The sequence below is a fragment of the Chrysemys picta genome, chromosome 2 (genome assembly GCF_011386835.1).
Source record: "Chrysemys picta bellii isolate R12L10 chromosome 2, ASM1138683v2, whole genome shotgun sequence".
In the NCBI taxonomy this organism is placed as follows: Eukaryota; Metazoa; Chordata; order Testudines; family Emydidae; genus Chrysemys; species Chrysemys picta.
The window spans coordinates 103,984,771-104,006,316 of record NC_088792.1 but is presented as its reverse complement, the minus strand read 5'-3'; the positions used below and the strand labels follow the sequence as shown (position 1 = coordinate 104,006,316).

General features: G+C 41.7%; 1 protein-coding gene across 2 annotated transcripts in view; it reads right to left on the bottom strand.

Annotated features, from left to right (window-relative positions):
• Positions 1–8,478: 8,478 nt before the first annotated feature.
• ADCY1 (adenylate cyclase 1) overlaps positions 8,479–21,546 on the bottom strand; it is a 216,570-nt gene continuing 203,502 nt past the window's right edge. The window contains exons 18-20 of one of the 2 annotated variants that reach the window (XM_005300390.5): positions 11,918–12,032; positions 9,859–9,983; positions 8,479–8,948 (exon numbers count right to left, since the gene is read on the bottom strand). In XM_005300390.5, the coding sequence (XP_005300447.2) occupies positions 8,610–8,948; positions 9,859–9,983; positions 11,918–12,032 (579 nt within the window). In that variant the 3' untranslated portion in view covers positions 8,479–8,609. Of the gene's footprint in view, positions 8,949–9,858; positions 9,984–11,917; positions 12,033–21,546 lie in introns of those variants that run through there. The other variant, XR_006172716.2, reaches the window with a different exon arrangement.

Below are 21,546 nucleotides of genomic sequence, written 5' to 3'. Positions count from 1 at the left end.
GACATTTAAAAAAAGAGAAAAATAACATTCCAAATTAGTTTAAAATTCTGAATACAGGTGAAAAACCAGCCTATTGACAGATCTTACACTTTATTGTGAAAATGTAAACAAACAATACAAATTTGGCCTTGATTCAGCTAAGCACTTAAGCAGTTGCTTAATTTTAAGCACATGCCTAAATCCAGTTGAAACTAGGCACATGCTTGAATACCTTGCTGAATCGGGGCCTAAGAACTGATCCCTGCACCACTAAATCCACTGGGAATTTCACAACTAACTTCAAAGGGTGCAGGATCAAACCAGTACTATTCCTTTTCTTTAACATAGATTTTCATCCCCTTCAGCATTTTGGGCCCCCTTCCTGCTTTGTGCTTTTTAATTGCCCTCCCACTCCTAGCCCTTGCTGCAGTTTGGCCCATTCTAGGCTAGTCAGCCTCTGAGGTGCTGTTTGGCAGATCAAAAAGGGAAATAAGGACCAACAGGCAGCTCCCAGTTAAAATGACACTACCAGCAACATGGGCTGCGATGGGGCAGGTTGGACGGCTGTGACAGGAGAATGTGTGTAAGGTGTAGTACAAACACTTGGTAAGGAAGGGGAGAAAATCAGATGGAAAAGGGGAGAAAGCAATATATGAAAGCAAAGAAGAGGGTTAGGGTGGTGATGGGAATAGGGGAAGAGATAAGCAGAGGTGTAAGAGTCCAGATTGTCATTACTCATAACAAATATATCACATTTACAGTAAAAACATGCTGAATTTGAGATGAATTAATCTATACATACTATTAAATGGGTTTAGAAAATCCTTAATTGTCATATGAAGCCAGTCATTCAATAGGATGTAATGATTCATGAATGAAGCCAATTTAGATACATGGATCGATGTCTGTATTTAAGATGACAAGGTTACTTATAGAAACACTAGTGTTAATTAACCAGGCAGTCATGTGAAAGGATTTCAAGCCCTATAATAATACCAGATAAAAGTCTGCAAAATGTAAGAAGTCCATGTTAACCCACAGCATAAGATATGTATACTATACATAGCGCATACACTTTTTCCACTTCCATCAGCCTCAGTGCTGTTCTGTGGTTAGTGGTCTCAAATATATTATTGAATTATTATGTAGCAGAATTGCAGTTGTGTAAATATTTGTCAAATACTATTAGCTATAGTAACAGATATTACAGCACAACATTATAAGGATTTAAAGTTTTCATGAGAGATTGAATAGGAAATTGGCTTTGGAATAACTTTCCCATCTTCCCTGCATTGAATGGGATTAAATTGCTTTGAAGCATAAACTACAGTCAGTTAAAGGGACAGATTCTGATCTGTTATACAAATGCACTTGACATCAAAAGCTGGCTCAGGGTCCGATACTGCACCATTGCAGCCAATGGGAGATTTGCCATTGACTTCAGTGGGAGTACGATTGGTGCCTTATACAGGAGGTCCCAGAAAAACCAACACAAAAAAGCCAAGTTTACGTATTTTTTTATCACAATTATATGCAGCACTCTTATATTTTGAACTATGGTTCATTTTGCAACATGAGTCAAAAAATAAGGCCATAGAATGAAATGTTTATTATATACACACATGTATATTTATATGAAAATGATGTATTTGTATAGTGCATTTCTCAGATACAACTACTAGTATTTATTACTACATTAAAAAACAATCTGGGTAACACCAATGGGCCAAATTTACTTTTTTCCCCTTCAAATGAATTGTGCCTGTTCACCGCACTTATGAATTTGACAACGGCTCTTTCTCCCTTGATGCCTGTCCTAAATCAAACAGTACCTGTTGAATGCCAGACTTGTTACACTGTTAGAAACTAATATTTCCATTCATTTTTATTTTACAGTAAATGGTGTTTAATTTATTGCTTCTAATGACCAAAAGGTACTTTTTAAAAGATAGCATAGATGTTGATAGCACAATTCATATACCATAACATGGATTTAGCAACACTGAGGTTGGCGTGATTATTAGGTTACAGTTTCTCTTTGTTTTGCTGTTGGTATTTTGCTTTTGCTTTGCAGAATGCACATGCAACTAGTGGATTAAACTCCGTCAAAAGTGATATGTCAAAAATATTTAGGAAAAACTTACTGTTTTCTTTTGTTTTACTGAAGTCAGGCATGTGTGGCATGCAGTAGATTGCAAGGAAAAACAAAAGGATGTCCATTTCCAAAGGATTTATAATCTTCATGCGCATGTAAAACCTCTGTTACAAAAATCATTAACATTTGTTAAAAGTGTGCCTTTTCTTTTTTTTTTTATACAAGTGTACATGCAATAACCTGTCATAGCTAAAACTATTTACAAAATTTCATACAATACCTCTTAAGTGAATAATACATGAAAGGCCAATGTTTAACACTGTACAAGATTACAAATAAATAAGGCATTATAATACAGTTTTATCACAAATTAAAAAATGTTGGTTGTCACTGCAATACAAAACTGTAACTTGAAGAAAGAACATTATGGCTAAATAGTCCCCCTGACTGGACAGAACATGTACAGAATTTGGACTTGCTGATGGTAGAGTAAATGCTTAACTTGTGCTACAAGCAGATAATCAAATGAATTAAAATTATTCATATTGACCGCTTACTAATATATTCAATTCCTCAGTTTTGAAATGGCATAGGACAAACACAGACAGATGTTTCCCAAATACTTTCTTTGCCTTATACTTACGAACGATACAGGCAAAAATGGGAAAGACATTTAAGTCTGTAATCTACTCTGTTACACTGTTGTAAATAAGGAGCAACTTCAATGGCGTTACTGGAGATTTACCTTAGTATAACCAAAAGCACAATCTGGCACGCACTGGGCCAAGTACTAAACTCCTTCGACACCCCTCATTGATTTGAACTTTTGGCTGCATAAAGAATGCAGGTTCAGGCCTGATAGCTGAAAGTTCAGGCTCTCCCAAAATCTCACCTAAAGGGAGCAGAGCTCACTATTACAAGAGTGTGCTTGTTTTTCAGGTGATGGTAATGGAATGTCAATACTCACAGGTGAGAACATCTACAAAGAAACAATGCATTTTACCTGTTGGGTAAAATTGCTTTTTAATCGATCCGTGTGTTAAATGTTTGGAAATATCTAGCCAGTAATTCAGCTGAATGCCAGTTTGTAATCATGGTAGAATAAAAAATAATCATTTAAACATAATTGTAACATAGGAACATTTTGAAATTAGTTCCCAAGAGAGAAGGAAGTTTGAAGACCTCTGATGTTTATCTGCTTATGTAAAGAATGAAAGACTTTAAAATTATTACTATTATCTTAAGAGAAAACATGCAAACTGATGTGAAATATTGTGCTTGCATTGACAGACATTAACGACATCTTGCCAAAACTGGCACCAGTTTATTGTAGGGCTCCTCCCAGTTAAGTGTTCAAGCCAACTGCTACACAAGAATAAATGTAAACTTAGGACACTATTCTGCCCATGATATGTCCATGTAACTTCCCTTAATTCAAATGGGAAGTACATATGTGTATCAAAGGGCAGCACTGACCCCTTAATGGGGCTACAGCAAGATCATCCAGTGCAAAACCTCAGAGCATGAATTGAAAAAATAATAAATCTAATATAGGTGAAATGCACCCTGATCCAAAACCCACTGAAATCAATGGGAAGCTTTATATTTACTTCCATGGCCTTTGGATCAGGCCAGTTATTATCTTCAGATGGTTGCCACAAAGAAACGTAAGGACATTTCTTAAATTTGTCAAGAATCACATGCTTTTGTGGGCTGAGCACAGTTATTACTGCTATTATCTTTCCTGCATAAAGCTTGCTAAAGGCATACATGGGAACGTAAAAGGGTGGAGAGACTACAGAAATATGTCATTTGAAAGAGGATACAAAAATGTACAGAGAGAAATTAAACTGGGAAAGTCAGACAAATAGGAAATGAGAGCAGAAAGGCAAAAATACACTTTTAATACAACATTAGTAGAGTGGGTACCTAGTAGTCCTGCTGTAATGGCTGCAAAACAGTTTCTATTGTAACTCTGTTTTAATTTTTAAACCCTCTGTTTTTTCCATTGGGAAGATGCAGCCATCACAATGTAAACCGATGTACTGCTGCCTTGTTAAACCAGCGTTGCAGAATTGCCCCCAACTACAACAACAGCAAAGGGAGGAATTCACTCTTCCTCACTCTATCACCTCAGTGACATTAGATGCGAAGGCCATTTCCCCTTCATATTTCTTGCTTTTAAACATCCTAGACAATTATTTAGATTGTAAGTTTTTGGGGCCAGAGACCGGCTTATTGTTCTGTTTCTACAGCACCGGACGCAATGGAGTCCTGGTCTGTGACTGGGGCTCCTGGTGCTACAGTAATTTTACTACTAAAAGTAATAATAAATGAAAAAAAAATTGTTTTAATTTGACATAACTGGAATTGTAGTAGGAATGAATGACCCTAACTGTATGGTTTAACTCACAACGTCAGTAAGTGCATAAGTTAACGGATGGTATTGCACCTATACAGAATTTTCCATTTTGGTTAAATGTCTAGCTTAACATAGGTTAGTTTACTTCATAAAAATGCATATTATAAACCATACAGGATATGCAATGTGACCAAGTTCTCATAGCTTTGGAACCTCATCCCTTCCTGACAACTTTTTATTTGAACAATACAATCTCAATGTTGCATTAATACAGTTTGCTTCAATTTAAATTATGCAATTTTTTGTTCTGGCTAATGTGTGTGATCTGTTTACTTAGAAGGCCATCATCATCATAGTATGTGAATTAATGATTTTATTCCCAGCAACACCCTTGTGAGGCGGGGAACTATTATTATCCACAATCTACAGACAGAACTACACAGAGATGAAGTGACTAGGCCAAGGTCACACAGGAAATCTGTGGCGGAGCCTGGAATTGAATCAGATCAATCTAGTTCAGTGCTTTAACCGCAAATCTAGCCTTTCAATCTCTGTACTGACACACTGAAAATCGCTACAGAAATGAATAAAATGATGTCTGCAAATCCAGGATACAGAATATAGCATTGTTTTGGCTACATGGAAAGCTGAAAACAAACTTCATCATGTTTACTCCCACACTCTGCAACTGTTGGGACAACATTTGTCTATAAAGAGACCCCATTAAAAACCCTTTAAAATAAGAACCAAAGAGCTCCTATAGTGGGCAGGCCCAGTATCCTGTCTCCAAGAGTGGTCCATGGCAGAGGTTTAGGGGGGTGTACAGAATGGGAAATTGTGGAGTGATCCACCCATCTTCCACTGCCAGCTTCTGGCAGTCAGAGATTTAGGGTTGGCGTCCCTGACCATCCCGGTTAATAGCCATCGACAGACCTATCCTCCCTGAAGTTACCCAGTTATTTTTTTAACCCAGTTATGCTTTTTGACATCACAACATCCCATGACAATGTGTTCCACAGATTAGTTGAGCAATGTGTGAAAAACTACTTCCTTTTCTTTGCATTAAACCTGCTGCCTACTAATTTTATCAGGTGACCCCTGGTTTTTGTTTTTTTCCACACCATTCATGATTTTATAGACTTCTATCATATCCCCACTTAGTCATTTCTCTTCTAAGATGAACAGCCCCAATCTTTTTCGTTTTTCTCATATGGAAGCCGTTAATCTTTGTTGCCCTTCTCTGAAATCTTTTCCAGTTCCACTATATCCTTTGGGAGATGGGGCGACTAGAACTGGACACAGTATTCAAGGTGTGGGCATACTGTGGTTTTATATAGTGGCATTATGATATTTTCTTATCCCCTTCCTAATAGTTGCTAGGATATAATTAGTCTTTTTGATTGCTGCTGCACATTGAGCAGGAGTTTTCAGAGAACTATCCAAAGTAATTCCGAGATCTTTCTTGGGTGGGAACAGCTAATTTAGAACCCATCATTATATATGTACAGCTGGGATTATTTTTTCAAGGTGCGTTATGTTGCATTTAGCAACACTAAATTTAATCTGCCATTTTGTTGCCCAGTCACCCAGCTTTGGAGATCTCTTTGCAATTCCTCAGTCTGCTTTGGACTTAACTATCTTGAATAATTTTGTGTCATCTGCAAACCGTGAAACTTCATTATTCACCCCCTTTTCCAGATTATTAATAAATATGTTGAACAGCACAGGTCCCAGTACAGATGGCTGGGGGACCCCACTGTTCACTTCGCTCCATTGTGAAAACTCACTATTTATTCCTACTCTTTGTTTCCTATCTTGCAACCAGTTACTGATCCACGAGAGGACCTTCCCTCTTATCCTGTGGTTACTTAGTTTCCTTAAGAGCCTATGGTGAGGGACCTTGTCAAAGGCTTCCTGACAATCCAAGTACATGATATTGACTGGATCACTCTTATCACATACTTGTTGACTCTCCCAATAAATTCTAATAGATTAGTGAGGCATGATTTCCCTTTACAAAAGCCATGTTGACTCTTCCCCAAACAAATTGTGTTTTTCTATGTGTTTTTGTTCTTTACTACAGTTTCTACCAATTTGCCTGGTACTGAAGTTAGGCTCACTGGCCTGTAATTGCCAGAATCTACTCTGAAGTCCTCTTTAAAAATTGGCATTAGATTAGCTACCTTCCAGTCATCTGGTACAGAGTGATTTCAGTGATAGGTTACATACAAGTTAGTAGCTCTGCAATTTCATATTTGAGTTCCTTCAGAACTCTTGGGTGAATGCAAAGATCATTGCAAGCACACTGGCATATGGATGGGCAGTTTATAAAAGAAGTGGCCTATAGAACTTGGATACCACAGTAATGGGTGTGGTATAAGATGATAGACAGACTTATCCATAACAAAAGCCTACTCCAAAAAAAAAAAAAAAAGCCTCTAGTATCAGAGTCACAGTCAGAATTTAAAACCCGATCCTGTTCCTACTGAAGTCAATAACAAACTTCTGCACTGAGATGGGAACTGTGCAACTAACGTGTGCATTAGATAGTAGGAAACTTGTACAGCAAATACAACAGTTTTGTTCTGTTGTACATGCTACACATTTAAAAATATTTTTTTAAACAAAACTAGCTTCTAGCCTCTCCCAGTGGCAACGTGTATTTCACTTGTGTGTGCTGGCTGTACCTTGGAGTGTTGCGTGGCAGCAATCCCTGGACTACCTGTGGCCTAGGCCTCTCTGCAAGATGACCCACTGTCCTCATCTTTAATACATAAGTGCATTCCACATGATCTTGACTCAAGATGAAACACTGTATACTGGGACAGGTAATATTTGTGGACTGCATCTGTTTATTAGAGATCATAAGAGCGGCTGAAATATGTTCCCTTTTATGCAAATTAAGAGTAGCCCTCAAACTCAGGGGAAGTTTACCAACGTGATCGTCATTTGGAGAAAGTTTGATGTGCTTGCCTTTCAGAGTCCTATCTTCAAAAATAGGTATATACTTTCTGTAATTGTGTAACTAAGAAGAACAAGCCTGGTGTTGAATTAGGATATATAATAAAACGGTGGCATCAATTTTTTTAAAAAAATGTTGGCAAATGTACAAATATAACAATACTAACAGCACATTTGTAACTGATACTGGTCAGCCCTTTGAACGGTTCAAACAGGCCTAAATCCTCACTGAGCAAGAAAATCTGTGCTTTCAGTGAAAGTCTGCTACTGCATAAAGAGAATGTCCCACTGTTCTCTACCTTCAATACAATTGGCAATGCGCATAAAACAGGAAAGATTGTTTCTATATTGCATAAGCATATTGCTGTGCTTGCAGGATGGCACCTCTGTCTCACGCAAGGCCAAAATGTCCTACAGAAAGACAGTATTTTAGCAACCTTCTTTGTCAATGGAAAGAACATTTATTAGTATCTGGTCAAATTCCTAAGCGCTGTCTCTTGTCTAGCTCATAGCATTGTGCTGTAATTGTAACTGGAAAGCATTCAAAGCTACTGAACATGCAAATAAAACTTAAAAGATACCTCAATTTAGCAGTTGGCTTTAATTCAGCCTTCATTTACCAGTCGCTGACAAATTCTTTTTTCCTTATTTCAAGCAGTGGAGCAAGGTTTCCATAACGCTTGCTATAGCCCCAGATAATTTTCAATCATCTCACCCTCCTTTCCTAATAGCAGTTTTACTAACCTCAGACCCAACAATACTGAATATGGTGGTAAGAGAAATCTCTCCCTTATGCCATTGCAGGTGGATGTGTAAATAAATACATATTTTATATATATATAAATCTCTATTATCTCTCTCTATATAGGAGTGTTTGTATATGTGCATATATAGATTTAATATATACATATACACACACAAATACAGTGTCACGTGTACGCTTTTTTCAATTATAGCATTTATCCTTTAAAAATGCCAAGAAAATATTCCCTATTTCCAAAAAATTGGGTTTGGACTTTTCCTAACAGAATTGCTAGCCCTTATTTGTTCCATTCCAAGAGTTCGTTTATGCAGTTCCCAAGTTCTCTTTGGTTGGGTTGTAGTGATCCTTGGTTGATGCCATGGCCTATGATCCTTGACCTCCTGGTGAAAATTCAGGCAACCTCTGCTCTCTGGGTTCACTGCGAATGCCGTAACCAAATTTTCTCTGCTCTATGCTTCTTTCACAGCTGGCACAGAAGGAAGGTAATGTAATGTTTGATTTGTGTGGGTTGTTGATGCTTGAAGTGCTCCAAGCCCAGCTTTTACAGTAAAGCTGGCGACTGAGGACACTGACGGACAACTGGTGCCCAGTTTGGTTTGAACGTTTGTTCTCCCGTAGGAGTACATTTTCCGCTCTAAGTTTAAAGACCGTGGTTGTGAATTATTTCCATTGGCCTTTCCTTCAAGAAAATAGGTCAACATTTCGCCTTTTCCCTTTACACTGACTTTACCTCGGCACTCAAACTGGTAAGTGCACCTCTTTAATATCCGCTGAACTTCTTCTGTCACCTGTGGGTAAGAAGAGCCAGTATTATATTTTACCATTCCTATCAATTAGCTAGGGTTAATCCTAGAGTAAGAAAACAGAATTATACTTCTCTATGGCACTTCCTTTAACTGTGATGAAAGATGCTCCATGGAATGAATGAGTAACTATTGGTTTTGGTTTCCCCTGGTACGTGCTTTGGTGGTAATAATTATAATAATGAATAATGAGATGGGCCCTAAGGAGCAAATTTCAGATCTCCAAAGTTCCGGGGCGTTCAGAGCTGGGGTTTTGATTCTCTCCTTAGAAACACTGGGTCTAATTCTCCGGTGGTGCAAGCTAGCACAGCATCATTGAAGCTACTTTACAGCAACAGAGATTTTGGCCAAATGTGAAGTTCAGATACAGGTGTCCCCAAAGTTCAGTCTGTGCTGGGAGCTGCAGCTTTGTTTCAGGACAATCTCGAAGATTAATAATATTTCACAAGCGTGCGGCGCCTTTCATCCAGAAAGATTCCACAAGCTATACAAGATGTGACTAAATACAATTTGATATAGGTCCTTATCCTGTAGTCCTTATTCAGGCAAAATTCCCCTGAGTGAAGTGGAAGTTTGGGGGTGACTAGCCTGCGTAAAGACTGCAGATTCAGGCCTATAATCCAACGGAGTGCAATACAGCACAGCAGGAATTTGAAGGGGAAACCTCTCTTTGTGGTTTGTTGATCCTTTGATTTCACCACTTCAAAGCAGTGGCGCAGATAACAGAAGAATAACTACACAGTAGGCACCTGAATCACCTTGGGGATGTTGCCACCTTCATAAGAAACATGAAGAGATTGAGGCTGAGCTTTCTAAGCAGCCTTGAAAATGTAATCATAGGATTGTTAATAAACAGGAACTTCAAACTGATATAGAGTGATTGGAATGTACTCACCTGAATTTTACCCTGCACTCCAGTACTGTCCATTCTGCTGGCAACGTTTACAGTGTTGCCCCAGATATCGTATTGTGGTCTTCTGGCCCCAATAACTCCTGCCACTACAGGCCCAACATTAATACCTAAAATCAGAACAATGGCTTTTATTTTGTTGTTGCTGCTTCAAGTGCTGTGATATAGATCTAAGAGAAACAGTCACTCTTTCCAACTGTTTCGCCATAAATGACTTCAGTGTTTTTACCTGTCATCGTACACAATAGCATCATCTTACATTAGAGCTTTTCAACACACAGGATCCCGAAGAGTGTTAGAAATTGAACTATACAGGCACACAGAGCTCACCTGAAATGTAACATTATTTTAACTCAAATTAAAAAAAACTGTTCTAATCTCATGAGGGAAATTCTCAATTTCAATCTTCCTGGGGGGAGGAGGAGGAGGAGAGGAAGAATCACCTCTGGCATAAAATGTATCAGCTGTTTAGTAGCACATGTCATGGCAAGAGGTTATTGACCCTTGATTACTTCTTTTGGGCTCTACTGTGCTTTTTAAGAGACAGCCTCCTAAGCGGGAGTGCACCGACCAGGCACCGCCATTAGGCTGGGAAACATCAGGAGTTGGGGCAGGGGGAAGCAGGTCACATGAGAAATTCTGATACCAGCACTAGACTAGGGATATATTCTGCATGCAGAGGCACAAAGGCTCCCCTGGGAGTGCTATCAGGGGAGAAGCGCTCAGAACTGGCACATACATTTCCTTTTTGGAGGCACAGTATTAGCTCCCAGGCCCTATGCTGATTTCACCAGCTAGTGTGGAAGTGGGGAGCGGCATGACCCTACCGCCTTTTGCGGTTTCTTGCACAGCTGTTGGTTCTAATGGTCTCAGGCCCTGTGCAAGGATGAGAATTGTGGCTTCCCCATGACAAGTTGCACAAGTTAAGTGGGGAAAGGGATCGTGGTGCTCTGTCTGTCCCTTGCACACTTGTGCATGGCCAGCCACACTGTGGTCTTCTAAGGACACTTTGGAGGAAGGCATTGTACGAGTGATGGAGGAAAGCTTCCAGTTGCTGGGCGGTGGGGGAGTTCAGGACTGTAGCATGACTCGCCTCTCCTCACTATTGATGTCGTGGTCTATGACCACTTTCACCACTTGGCTGCTAGTGTATCCGCTCCACTTTAAGTGCACAACTGATCCACGCCAGTTTTAGCGCACAATTCAACCAATGAGCGAGGAAACAAAAGGGGTGAGGCTGGGGGAAGCATGTCAAATTAGAGGATTTCACTGAGATGAGAATGCCGTGGAGTTATCGTTGGGGAAGGGCTGGAAGGAGGGATGGCACTGAAGCAATGAAGGCTGCAGAAGGGAACTGGCTTCCAGGGGTGAGGATCACAGTGCAATTCTTCATGTGGAGGAGAGAAATGTGTGTGTGGCATGCAAGGGCTAAAGAAGGAAGCAGGGGATGGGTTGATTTGTTGGAGGAAGCAGAAGCTGCAGCAACTAGGAGAGGAAATGAGCTAAAAGCAAGAAACCTTTTGATAACATAAGAAAGGTCTCAAAGATTCCAAAGCATTTTACAAACTATATATGCACACAAAACATGTACACACACCAGTGAAGTACAGCTAGCTCTGGAGTGGAATTCTGCAGCAGTTTAACAAGGCACAGCAATATTAGAGAACAGAGTATGACAGGGAATGAAAGCTAACCGTATGCAATTGAAACTCTAAAACAATTTTAGCTAAACATCACGTAACTAACCAAACTGGAATTGGTCCTGGACATAAAGCCTAGCACCCTTAATCTTGATGCTTTCATTCCCACCTTCTGCCTGTGTAACTCCCCTTAAATTAATGGCAGTTGTGCAAACATGCTAATGATAAAATGGCCATTGATCTAGACTCTTCTGGCTCCAAGTTTCACTCAAGAGCATGAATATGAGCAATTTTCATTAAAATATATGGGCAATTCTCTACTACTGAACCTCTTAAGATAAAATGGGGAAGGCAGCCAACAGCAATGCTACGTTTTATAGGCTAACTCTAGATACATGACTTACCAACTCGGAGGACAAAGTCGTTATAAGACTGATAGTTGATTTCATCAAGAACGTCAAACATCTCTATTGCAAAATCTGCCAGTGTACTCAAGTGGGAATCAACTGATTTTTTAGCCTAGATACAAAATAACATTTTACATTAGATTTACACAGTAGTATGAGCCAGATGAAACACTGCCATACCCCTTCATTCTCAACTGCATCTAAACTATTTTGCTAAACGTGAAATTGAACTTTCAATTGTGTTTTGGATGTTTGCATTATTTTCTCCAGTGCTGAATTGTTTTTGTTTCTCTTTTTGACTTCTGGGAGTCATGGGGACAAATCAGGAGACACAGACACTCAATGGGAAAAAGGGATCACAACAAGTCAGATGTGGCCAAAGCCGTTATATGAAGCTCCTCCTTCTATATTCCAGTAATTGACATTCTTTGTCTATTTATTATGGATTAGCATTGCAGCTCTGGCACATGACTTACCAAGGACTTCAAGACAGAGCTGTCCTTACTTTTGACCATCATCTTTTCTGTCCGAAACTCAAATGCTCTGGATTCCTGCCTTCCTCAGGTGTTTTTGAGAGGAGAAACAGATGATTAAATGCCAGGAAAGCAAAACTGATGTGGAAAAAAGTGTTTCTGTTGCTGGGCAACAGCTATTGTTCAGAGCTGTAAGCATTGCTTCCTGTGGTAACTGATAACTGGGCTTTTGCTAGCTAAGTGAGTTCTGAGGGCTTCATGCTGCTCCTGTTGACAACATTCCTGTTGACCTGAGTAGTGCACGATTGGATTCAATCCTGTGAGAAATGGAGAAGCCTTATCTCCCTGACTTTCAGTAGGAGGTGAAGGCTGGTCAGACCCTTCAAGGTCTAGTTCCTTTGTAGAGATTTAGTCTGAATTATGTCAAGATTAAATATGAAGAAGTAGAACAGATTTTCAAAGTGAAAAGCTTGGAACAACTGTAGAGGGTGGGAGAGAGGTGGAGGGGCCAGTGCAGGGGATGGTTTTGGTGGGGTGGCAGGAAGGTTTGCATAGGAAGGCTTTGGTAGCTGGCATGGGATAAATCGTGATAGGTGAGCAGGCAGCTCACTGGGTGGGTTCATCATGGTGAGGATGTGACATGTATAGCTGGGGGAAGTCCAGAGTGGTCCCCAGAGAGATGCATTGTATTGCTGCTCTGTTGTCTAGCATTATTCTGATTGGGTGGCCCTTGATGTGTGGTGGGAACTATTGGCGAGTGTAACAAACTGCTCTGAGCTTCAGTATGTTGACAAAGGCATTCACCTTTCGAGGAGGGGAAAGACCCTATTTGGACACAGACTGGCTAACCTAGTGAGGAGGGCTTTAAACGAGGTTCGACGGGGACAGGTGAGCAAAGCCCACAGGTAAGTGGGGAACATGGAGACCTGGGAGATGGGTCGGAAACGAGAGGGAGTGTGGGCTATATTGGCAGAGAGAAAGGAGGGTCAGGACAAAACTGGGAGGAAAGATCAAACCAGTATCTTAGATGCCTATATACAAATGCGAGAAGTATGGGGAATAAGCAGGAAGAACTGGAAGTGCTAATAAATAAATACAACTATAACATTGTTGGCATCACTGAAACTTGGTGGGATAATACACATGATTGGAATGTTGGTGTGGATGGGTACAGCTTGCTCAGGAAGGATAGACAGGGGAAAAAGGGAGGAGGTGTTGCCTTATATATTAAAAATGTACACACTTGGACTGAGGTAGAGATGGACATAGGAGACGGAAGTGTTGAGAGTCTCTGGATTAGGCTAAAAGGGTAAAAAACAAGGGAGATGTCATGCTAGGAGTCTACTACAGGCCACCTAACCAGGTGGAAGAGGTGGATGAGGCCGTTTTTAAGCAACTAACAAAATCATCCAAAGCCCAAGATTTGGTGGTGATGGGGGACTTCAACTATCCGGATATATGTTGGGAAAATAACACAGCAGGGCACAGACTATCCAACAAATTCTTGGACTGCATTGCAGACAACTTTTTATTTCAGAAGGTTGAAAAAGCTACTAGGGGGGGAAGCTGTTCTAGACTTGATTTTAACAAATAGGGAGGAACTCGTTGAGAATTTGAAAGTAGAAGGCAGCCTGGGTGAAAGTGATCATGAAATCATAGAGTTTGCAATTCTAAGGAAGGGTAGAAGGGAGAACAGCAAAATAGACACAATGGATTTCAGGAAGGCAGATTTTGGTAAGCTCAGAGAGTTGATAGGTTCCATGGGAATCAAGACTGAGGGGAAAAACAACTGAGGAGAGTTGGCAGTTTTTCAAAGGGACACTATTAAGGGCCCAAAAGCAAGCTATTCCGCTGGTTAGGAAAGATAGAAAATGTGGCAAAAGACCACCTTGGCTTAACCACAAGATCTTGCATGATCTAAAAAATAAAAAGGAGTCATATAAAAAATTGAAACTAGGACAGATTACAAAGGATGAATATAGGCAAACAACACAAGAATGCAGGGGCAAGATTAGAAAGGCAAAGGCACAAAATGAGCTCAAACTAGCTATGGGAATAAAGGGAAACAAGAAGACTTTTTATCAATACATTAGAAGCAAGAGGAAGACCAAAGACAGGGTAGGCCCACTGCTTAGTGAAGAGGGAGAAACAATAACAGGAAACTTGGAAATGGCAGAGATGCTTAATGACTTCTTTGTTTCGGTCTTCACCGAGAAGTCTGAAGGAATGCCTAACATAGTGAATGCTAATGGGAAGGGGGTAGGTTTAGCAGAAAAATAAAAAAAGAACAAGTTAAAAATCACTTAGAAAAGTTAGATGCCTGCAAGTCACCAGGGCCTGATGAAATGCATCCTAGAATACTCAAGGAGCTAATAGAGGAGGTATCTGAGCCTCTAGCTATTATCTTTGGAAAATCATGGGAGACGGGAGAGATTCCAGAAGACTGGAAAAGGGCAAATATAGTGCTCATCTATAACAAGGGAAATAAAAACAACCCAGGAAATTACAGACCAGTTAGTTTAACTTCTGTGCCAGGGAAGATAATGGAGCAAGTAATTAAGGAAATCATCTGCAAACACTTGGAAGGTGGTAAGGTGATAGGGAACAGCCAGCATGGATTTGTGAAGAACAAATCATGTCAAACCAATCTGATAGCTTTCTTTGATAGGATAACGAGCCTTGTGGATAAGGGTGAAGCTGTGGATGTGGTATACCTAGACTTTAGTAAGGCATTTGATACAGTCTCGCATGATATTCTTATCGATAAACTAGGCAAATACAATTTAGATGGGGCTACTATAAGGTGGGTGCATAACTGGCTGGATAACCGTACTCAGGGAGTTGTTATTAATGGTTCCCAATCCTGCTGGAAAGGCATAACGAGTGGGGTACCGCAGGGGTCTGTTTTGGGACCGGCTCTGTTCAATATCTTCATCAACGACTTAGATATTGGCATAGAAAGTACGCTTATTAAGTTTGCAGATGATACCAAACTGGGAGGGATTGCAACTGCTTTGGAGGACAGGGTCATAATTCAAAATGATCTGGACAAATTGGAGAAATGGTCTGAGTTAAACAGGATGAAGTTTAACAAAGACAAATGCAAAGTGCTCCACTTAGGAAGAAAAAATCAGTTTCACACATACAGAATGGAAAGAGACTGTCTAGGAAGGAGTACGGCAGAAAGGGATCTAGGGGTTATAGTGGACCACAAGCTAAATACGAGTCAACAGTGTGATGCTGTTGCAAAAAAAGCAAACATGATTCTGGGATGTATTAACAGGTGTGTTGTGAGCAAGACACAAAAAGTCATTCTTCCGCTCTACTCTGCTCTGGTTAGGCCTCAGCTGGAGTATTGTGTCCAGTTCTGGGCACCGCATTTTAAAAAAGATGTGGAGAAATTGGAAAGGGTCCAGAGAAGAGCAACAAGAATGATTAAAGGTCTTGAGAACATGACCTATGAAGGAAGGCTGAAAGAATTGGGTTTGTTTAGTTTGGAAAAGAGACGACTGAGAGGGGACATGATAGCAGTTTTCAGGTATTTAAAAGGGTGTCATAAGGAGGAGGGAGAAAACTTGTTCACCTTAGCCTCTAAGGATAGAACAAGAAGCAATGGGTTTAAACTGCAGCAAGGGAGGTCTAGGTTGGACATTAGGAAAAAGTTCCTAACTGTCAGGGTGGTTAAACACTGGAATAAATTGCCTAGGGAGGTTGTGGAATCTCCATCTCTGGAGATATTTAAGAATAGGTTAGATAAATGTCTATCAGGGATGGTCTAGACAGTATTTGGTCCTGCCATGCGGGCAGGGGACTGGACTCGATGACCTCTTGAGGTCCCTTCCAGTCCTAGAATCTATGAATCTATGAATCTCCTGAGGGGTCCATTTGCCCTGTGCTGTCAGTTTCTGGAACTGTGTGCCCCAACCTATCAGGGAGCATCTGTGATGATAATCCTTCTGGGAGGAAGCTGTAGGAAGGGAACTCCCACACACCCATTTTGTGGGTTCTTCCACCAATTTAATGAAGCGAGGACTTTCTGAGCAACAGACGCCTGCTTGGCTAGACTGAGATTGTTGGGGATGTAGATGGTTTTCAACCGTGCTTGAAGACACTGAGATTGAAGTCTTGCTAAAGGAGTCAAGAATGAAGAGGCTGCCATATGGCCCAAGCATTATAGGCAGGCCTTTGCAGTGATATGTGAACATTGTTGAATTGTAGAAACAAGGTTGGACATTGTGGCGAATCTGTCCTTGGGGAAGTACACTCTGGCAGACAGAATCTAGTGTGGACCTGATGAAATCTATATACAGGGTGAAAGTAAGTTAGGTCACTTACCAGTATGGGCCGGGGGGGGGGGGGGGAGGAGGACAGGGACTATGGCCCCCGGAAGGGGTGGGGCCTCAGGTGGAAGGGGCGGGGCTGGGGGGTCAGCATCCCCCAACCAGTTCTTTTAGGCCGCCTGGCCCATGCCGCCCAGGGCTCCCGTGTTGATTTAAAGGGCCCGGGGCTCCGGACGCCACTGCTGCGCTAGCGGCAGCAGCGTCTGGAGCCCCGGGCCCTTTTAAATTGCCGGCCCCAGGGCAACTGCTCTCTTTGCCGCTCCCCCCGCCCCCCGTCGGAGGCTGCGGGGCTGGGGGGGGCAATGGGGCAGGGACCTTAAAGAGCGGCAGGGCCCTTTGCTGCGGCAGCGCTTTAACATTGCTGCACCCCCGCCAACCCCCGCTGCCACGGCAAAGGACCGTCCTTAAAGTGCTGCTGTGGCAAAGGACCGACCTTAAAACGCTGCTGCGGCAGTGCTTTAATGTTCCTGCCCCTTTTGCCTCCCCTGTTGACGGTCCTGCTGGTACAGACCCTACCAGCAGGGCTGCCGACGGGGAGAAGGGGCAGCGACGTTAAGTAATCCTTAAAGAGCCGCCGCAGCAAAGGACCATCCTTAAAGCACTGCCACGGCAGAGGACCATCCTTAAAGCGCTGCCGCGGCAGCGCTTTAACATCGCTGCCCATCCCCGGCTCACTTCCACCCCTGTCTATACATCGTGTGGGTGTTAGAGTAGGCTTTTCACATTGAGGCAGAAGCTCAGACAGTGAAACAGAGAAAGGGCCTTGCTGATTGCTGTCTGTGCTTCAATAAGTAAACAACCTTTCAGGGGCCAATTGTCCAGGGAGGGGAAGATGATTATGCCCATCTGGTGAAGATAGGCTGCTGTGGCTGACAGAACTTCGGTAAGAACCCTTTGGGCAATGGAAAGGCCTAAGGATAAGACACAATACTGACAATGATCCCTGCCTACCACAACATGCAGGGATTGTTTGATGGATGAATGACGACATGAAAATAAGTATCCTGAAGGTCCAGGGAAACAGACCAATCTCCCAGACCTAGGGAGGCAATTATCGTTGCTAGGGTTACCATTCTGAACGGTTGGGAGTGGGCAAAAGTGTTTAAAATCCTCATGTTCAGAATTACTCTACAGTGTTTTTTTGGGGGGATGAGGAAGTACCAGGAATAGAAGCTTTTCCCAACCAAGTCTGGTGGAACAGATTCGATCATCTCAAGAGCTAGCAGGGATTAGAGCTCCTGCCTTAAGAGGTCTTTGTAAGATGGGGTCCTGACGAGGGAGGGAGGAGCCATGGGAGGTGGTAGGGAGCTGAACTGGATGGAAAAGCTTGTAGAAATCACTCTGAGGATCTGTTTGTGACACTGGCAGACCAGCTGCCAGCTCACGCCAAGGTCCGTAGGCCATGGAATACTGACAAATGCATAGCTGGAAACCAGTCTGGCTCACCTGTGTGTTAGCAGCGTTAAAATAGATATTAGAGTTATAAGAATGTGGTTAGTGTTTAGACTTAATGAAATGCTTGTAGGATACTAAATGTATTAATCTTACTTATAATATCTGTATTCCATGTTACAAGGTAATATTTAAGTGTTTGCTCTGCAACTATAAAAATGTTTGCTAAGTCTGAAAACCCCACAGTCGGGAGAGAAGCATTACCAAGTGTGAAATACTAATTTACCACAAGAGGAGTCATCTCCTCCTCAACAAAAGAAGGCCTATAGGCACCAGACAAGCTATTGTGGAACATCAGTGGACATAAGACTTTATTGATTGCTTCCCCTATATCCATGAAGAGGGTATGTGCACAAGCCCTTGTCCCATCTCAGCTTGAATGCTGGGGGAAGGGAATAAAAATTCCTGTTAAGGAGAAATTATCATCACTATGCTGTTTGGGATTTGGAGAGGGCGATATTTCTAAGCATAAGCAAGGGATTACCAAGCCGCTTAGTTTGGGTTTGTTAGTCTCTAAGGGTACGTCTACACTACCCGCCAGATCGGCAGGTAGCAATTGATCTATCAGGGATTGATTTATCGCGTGTAGTGTAGACACGATAAATCGATCCCCGATCGCTCTCCCGTCGACTGCTGAACTCCAGCAGTGCGAGAGGTGGAAACAAAGTCAATGGGGGAGCCGCAGCCGTTGATACTTATTTCGCGTCCTCGTGGCGTGGGAATTTTAATTAGATCTAAGATACGTCGACTTCAGCTACTCTATTCTCGTAGTTGAAGCTGCGTATCTTAGATCGATTCCCCCCACCTCCCCCCAGTGTAGACCAGGCCTTGGGTGCCACAAGTATTCCTGTTATTTTTGCGGATACAGACTAACACGGCTGCTACTCTGAAACCTGTCATTATGCAAGGCGCTGAATTTAGCCGTATGGAGTGGAAATCCATCAACTTAATGAAAAAACTCGTACAGATACAGACAAACATCATCTTCCTTTCCAAATGCAAACAGATGGACATCATACCAAAAGGACTAAAGATAAAAAATCCATTACAATCTACATATCACACAAACTGTGCTGAGAGATTGTGCCACACATTCTCAAAGAAACTGCAAAACCACCTGATCAACATCCTATACAGCAAACCGGGAAAGATTAATAATGAGCTCTCAAAAACTATGCATCTGATGAAGTGGGTTGTAGCCCACGAAAGCTTATGCTTAAATATATTTGTTAGTCTCTAAGGTGCCACAAATACTCCTGTTCTTTTTTTAGTTTGGGTTATCACTAAAGGACATATACAACTTGCATATATAGCAGCTACTATCACCTTTTGTGTACGTTTATCTGCTTTAATCTTGTAAATAACCCTTATTTATTTTCTTGGTTAATTAGTTAGTTTATTACAAGATTGTCTACAAGGTTTGTATTTGGTGAGATCAGGGGTGCAATTGACCTGGGGTGAGTGACTGAGCCTTTGGGATTGTGCGTAACCTGAATATTGTTGTGATTTTTGGTGTAAGGGGCCATTTATCACAAAGGTAAGCTTGTCAGGTGGCAATACAGACTGGAGTGCCCAAGGGAACTGTCTGACTCCCTGCTAAGGCTTTTATAGTGCTTGTGGAGTTCACACTTGGTACTTGGTTGATGAAATCTAATGACAGAACACACAGCCTATTTGGAGTTTGTGCCCTCTTTCTTGACAGTCTGCCCAGAGCTTGGCTCCCATGTTTGTGAGCCTCTCTAGACTGCTTGACACCATCTGTCTGAGGTGATGAGCTCCCAGGAAGTTAAGAAATGGGAGAGATGATCCTCATAAAGATGGGGGTGGAGGGATAGGTACAACATAGGATCTGGGGTAAAAAGTTTAGAGACCCTTTACCAATGGGTCAAAATGGACATTTCAAGGCTGTTGCTGACTAAGAGGTTGCTGTAGAAGAGCCAACTTTCTTAGTAAATCTGGGTGATTTGGACCCTGTGATCTCAGAGAGTGCTCCATAGGCAGGAATTTAAATCTGACCTCCCTCCGTTTTTTAGATCTGCTTTTAAATCCTAAGCAGATCTTATATTTGGAGTGGATGTGAGTCTCTCTGTTGAATGTCTGTTGCTGGCAGGGTTTGAAGCCCGAGGTCTTAGGCAGAACCTGAACTTGAGGAAAAAAATACAAAACCCAAGATGGGCAAACAAGGACAGAGGTGGAAAATGCTGCTCAGAGCACAAACTCCGCTAAATAACAGAACAAATAAAGAAAAACTAAAGACTAAGATAAAAGATAAATAAAGTGAGGTATAGCCAGGCACATGGCTGGCTAACGGATACCGTGATGCTCCATCTGAAGCTGCAGGCGGTTGAGAAGGAACTAGAGTGGCAGTGAGACTGCTTCGCCCTATATTCCCACAGTATCAGGGCACAAGGGTGTCTAGCGCGCAGGCACGGATCTACAGATGCTCCTGATGAAAGTCTCTGATTAAGAGTGAATGAGCACATGCACATCACGACACATGGAGTTCCCATAGGGACACTACTCAAAGAAGAACAAAAAAGATTTAGACATCTAGCTACTCAATTTATGGGTGCATCAGATAGTCAAATGTCTAACACCTCTCATTTAGAATTATCTGCACCCACAATGATGTGACCACAATCTATTTTAGGCACAAACCTGGAAGTGCAAAATTAAAGGCTGGGTCAGATTTTCTGTTGCAGTTGAGATCCACTTGGCACAGAGGAGATGGGTAAATGTCAGGGAGCCTGATTCTGTGCTTGGTTCCACCTTGGACCCCGGGTAGGTGAGAGCTTCCTAGAGGCTGCACTAACTTACATCAGCTGGCAATGATCCTTAAGGGACCATATGCCAAATGGGGTTTGCCAGAGCTCTGGCTGTGTTCCTTCCACATCTCTAGTACTGGATAAAATGAGAGGAAGAGGAGGGACATAAAAGGCTGGCTACACCTATGCCGGATGAGGACTTCTTCATACCAGGAAATCTCCATAAGGTGATATCCAGGGAGTTTCTACTCTCTTTGTACCACATGAACAACACAAAGGGAGCAGAACAGAACTGAAAATCTAGCTCATTGTCTAAAATTTTGGCCTTTACGGTCTCTGTTTTTATGGAAAAATAATGAGGATATTTTTGAAGAGAATTTCTATATGATTTTAACCATTGTGCCTGTGTATACCTTACTTTCTTTATCTTTTCTCTTAGTCTTTAGTTACTTTTTCTTTATTTGTTCTGTTATTTAGCAGAGTTTGTGCTTTGAGTGGCATTTTCCGCCTCTGTCCTTGTTTGCTCATCTTGGGCTTTGTATTTTTTTTCCTCAAGTTCAGGTTCTGCCTAAGACCCCGGTCTTCAAATCTCTACT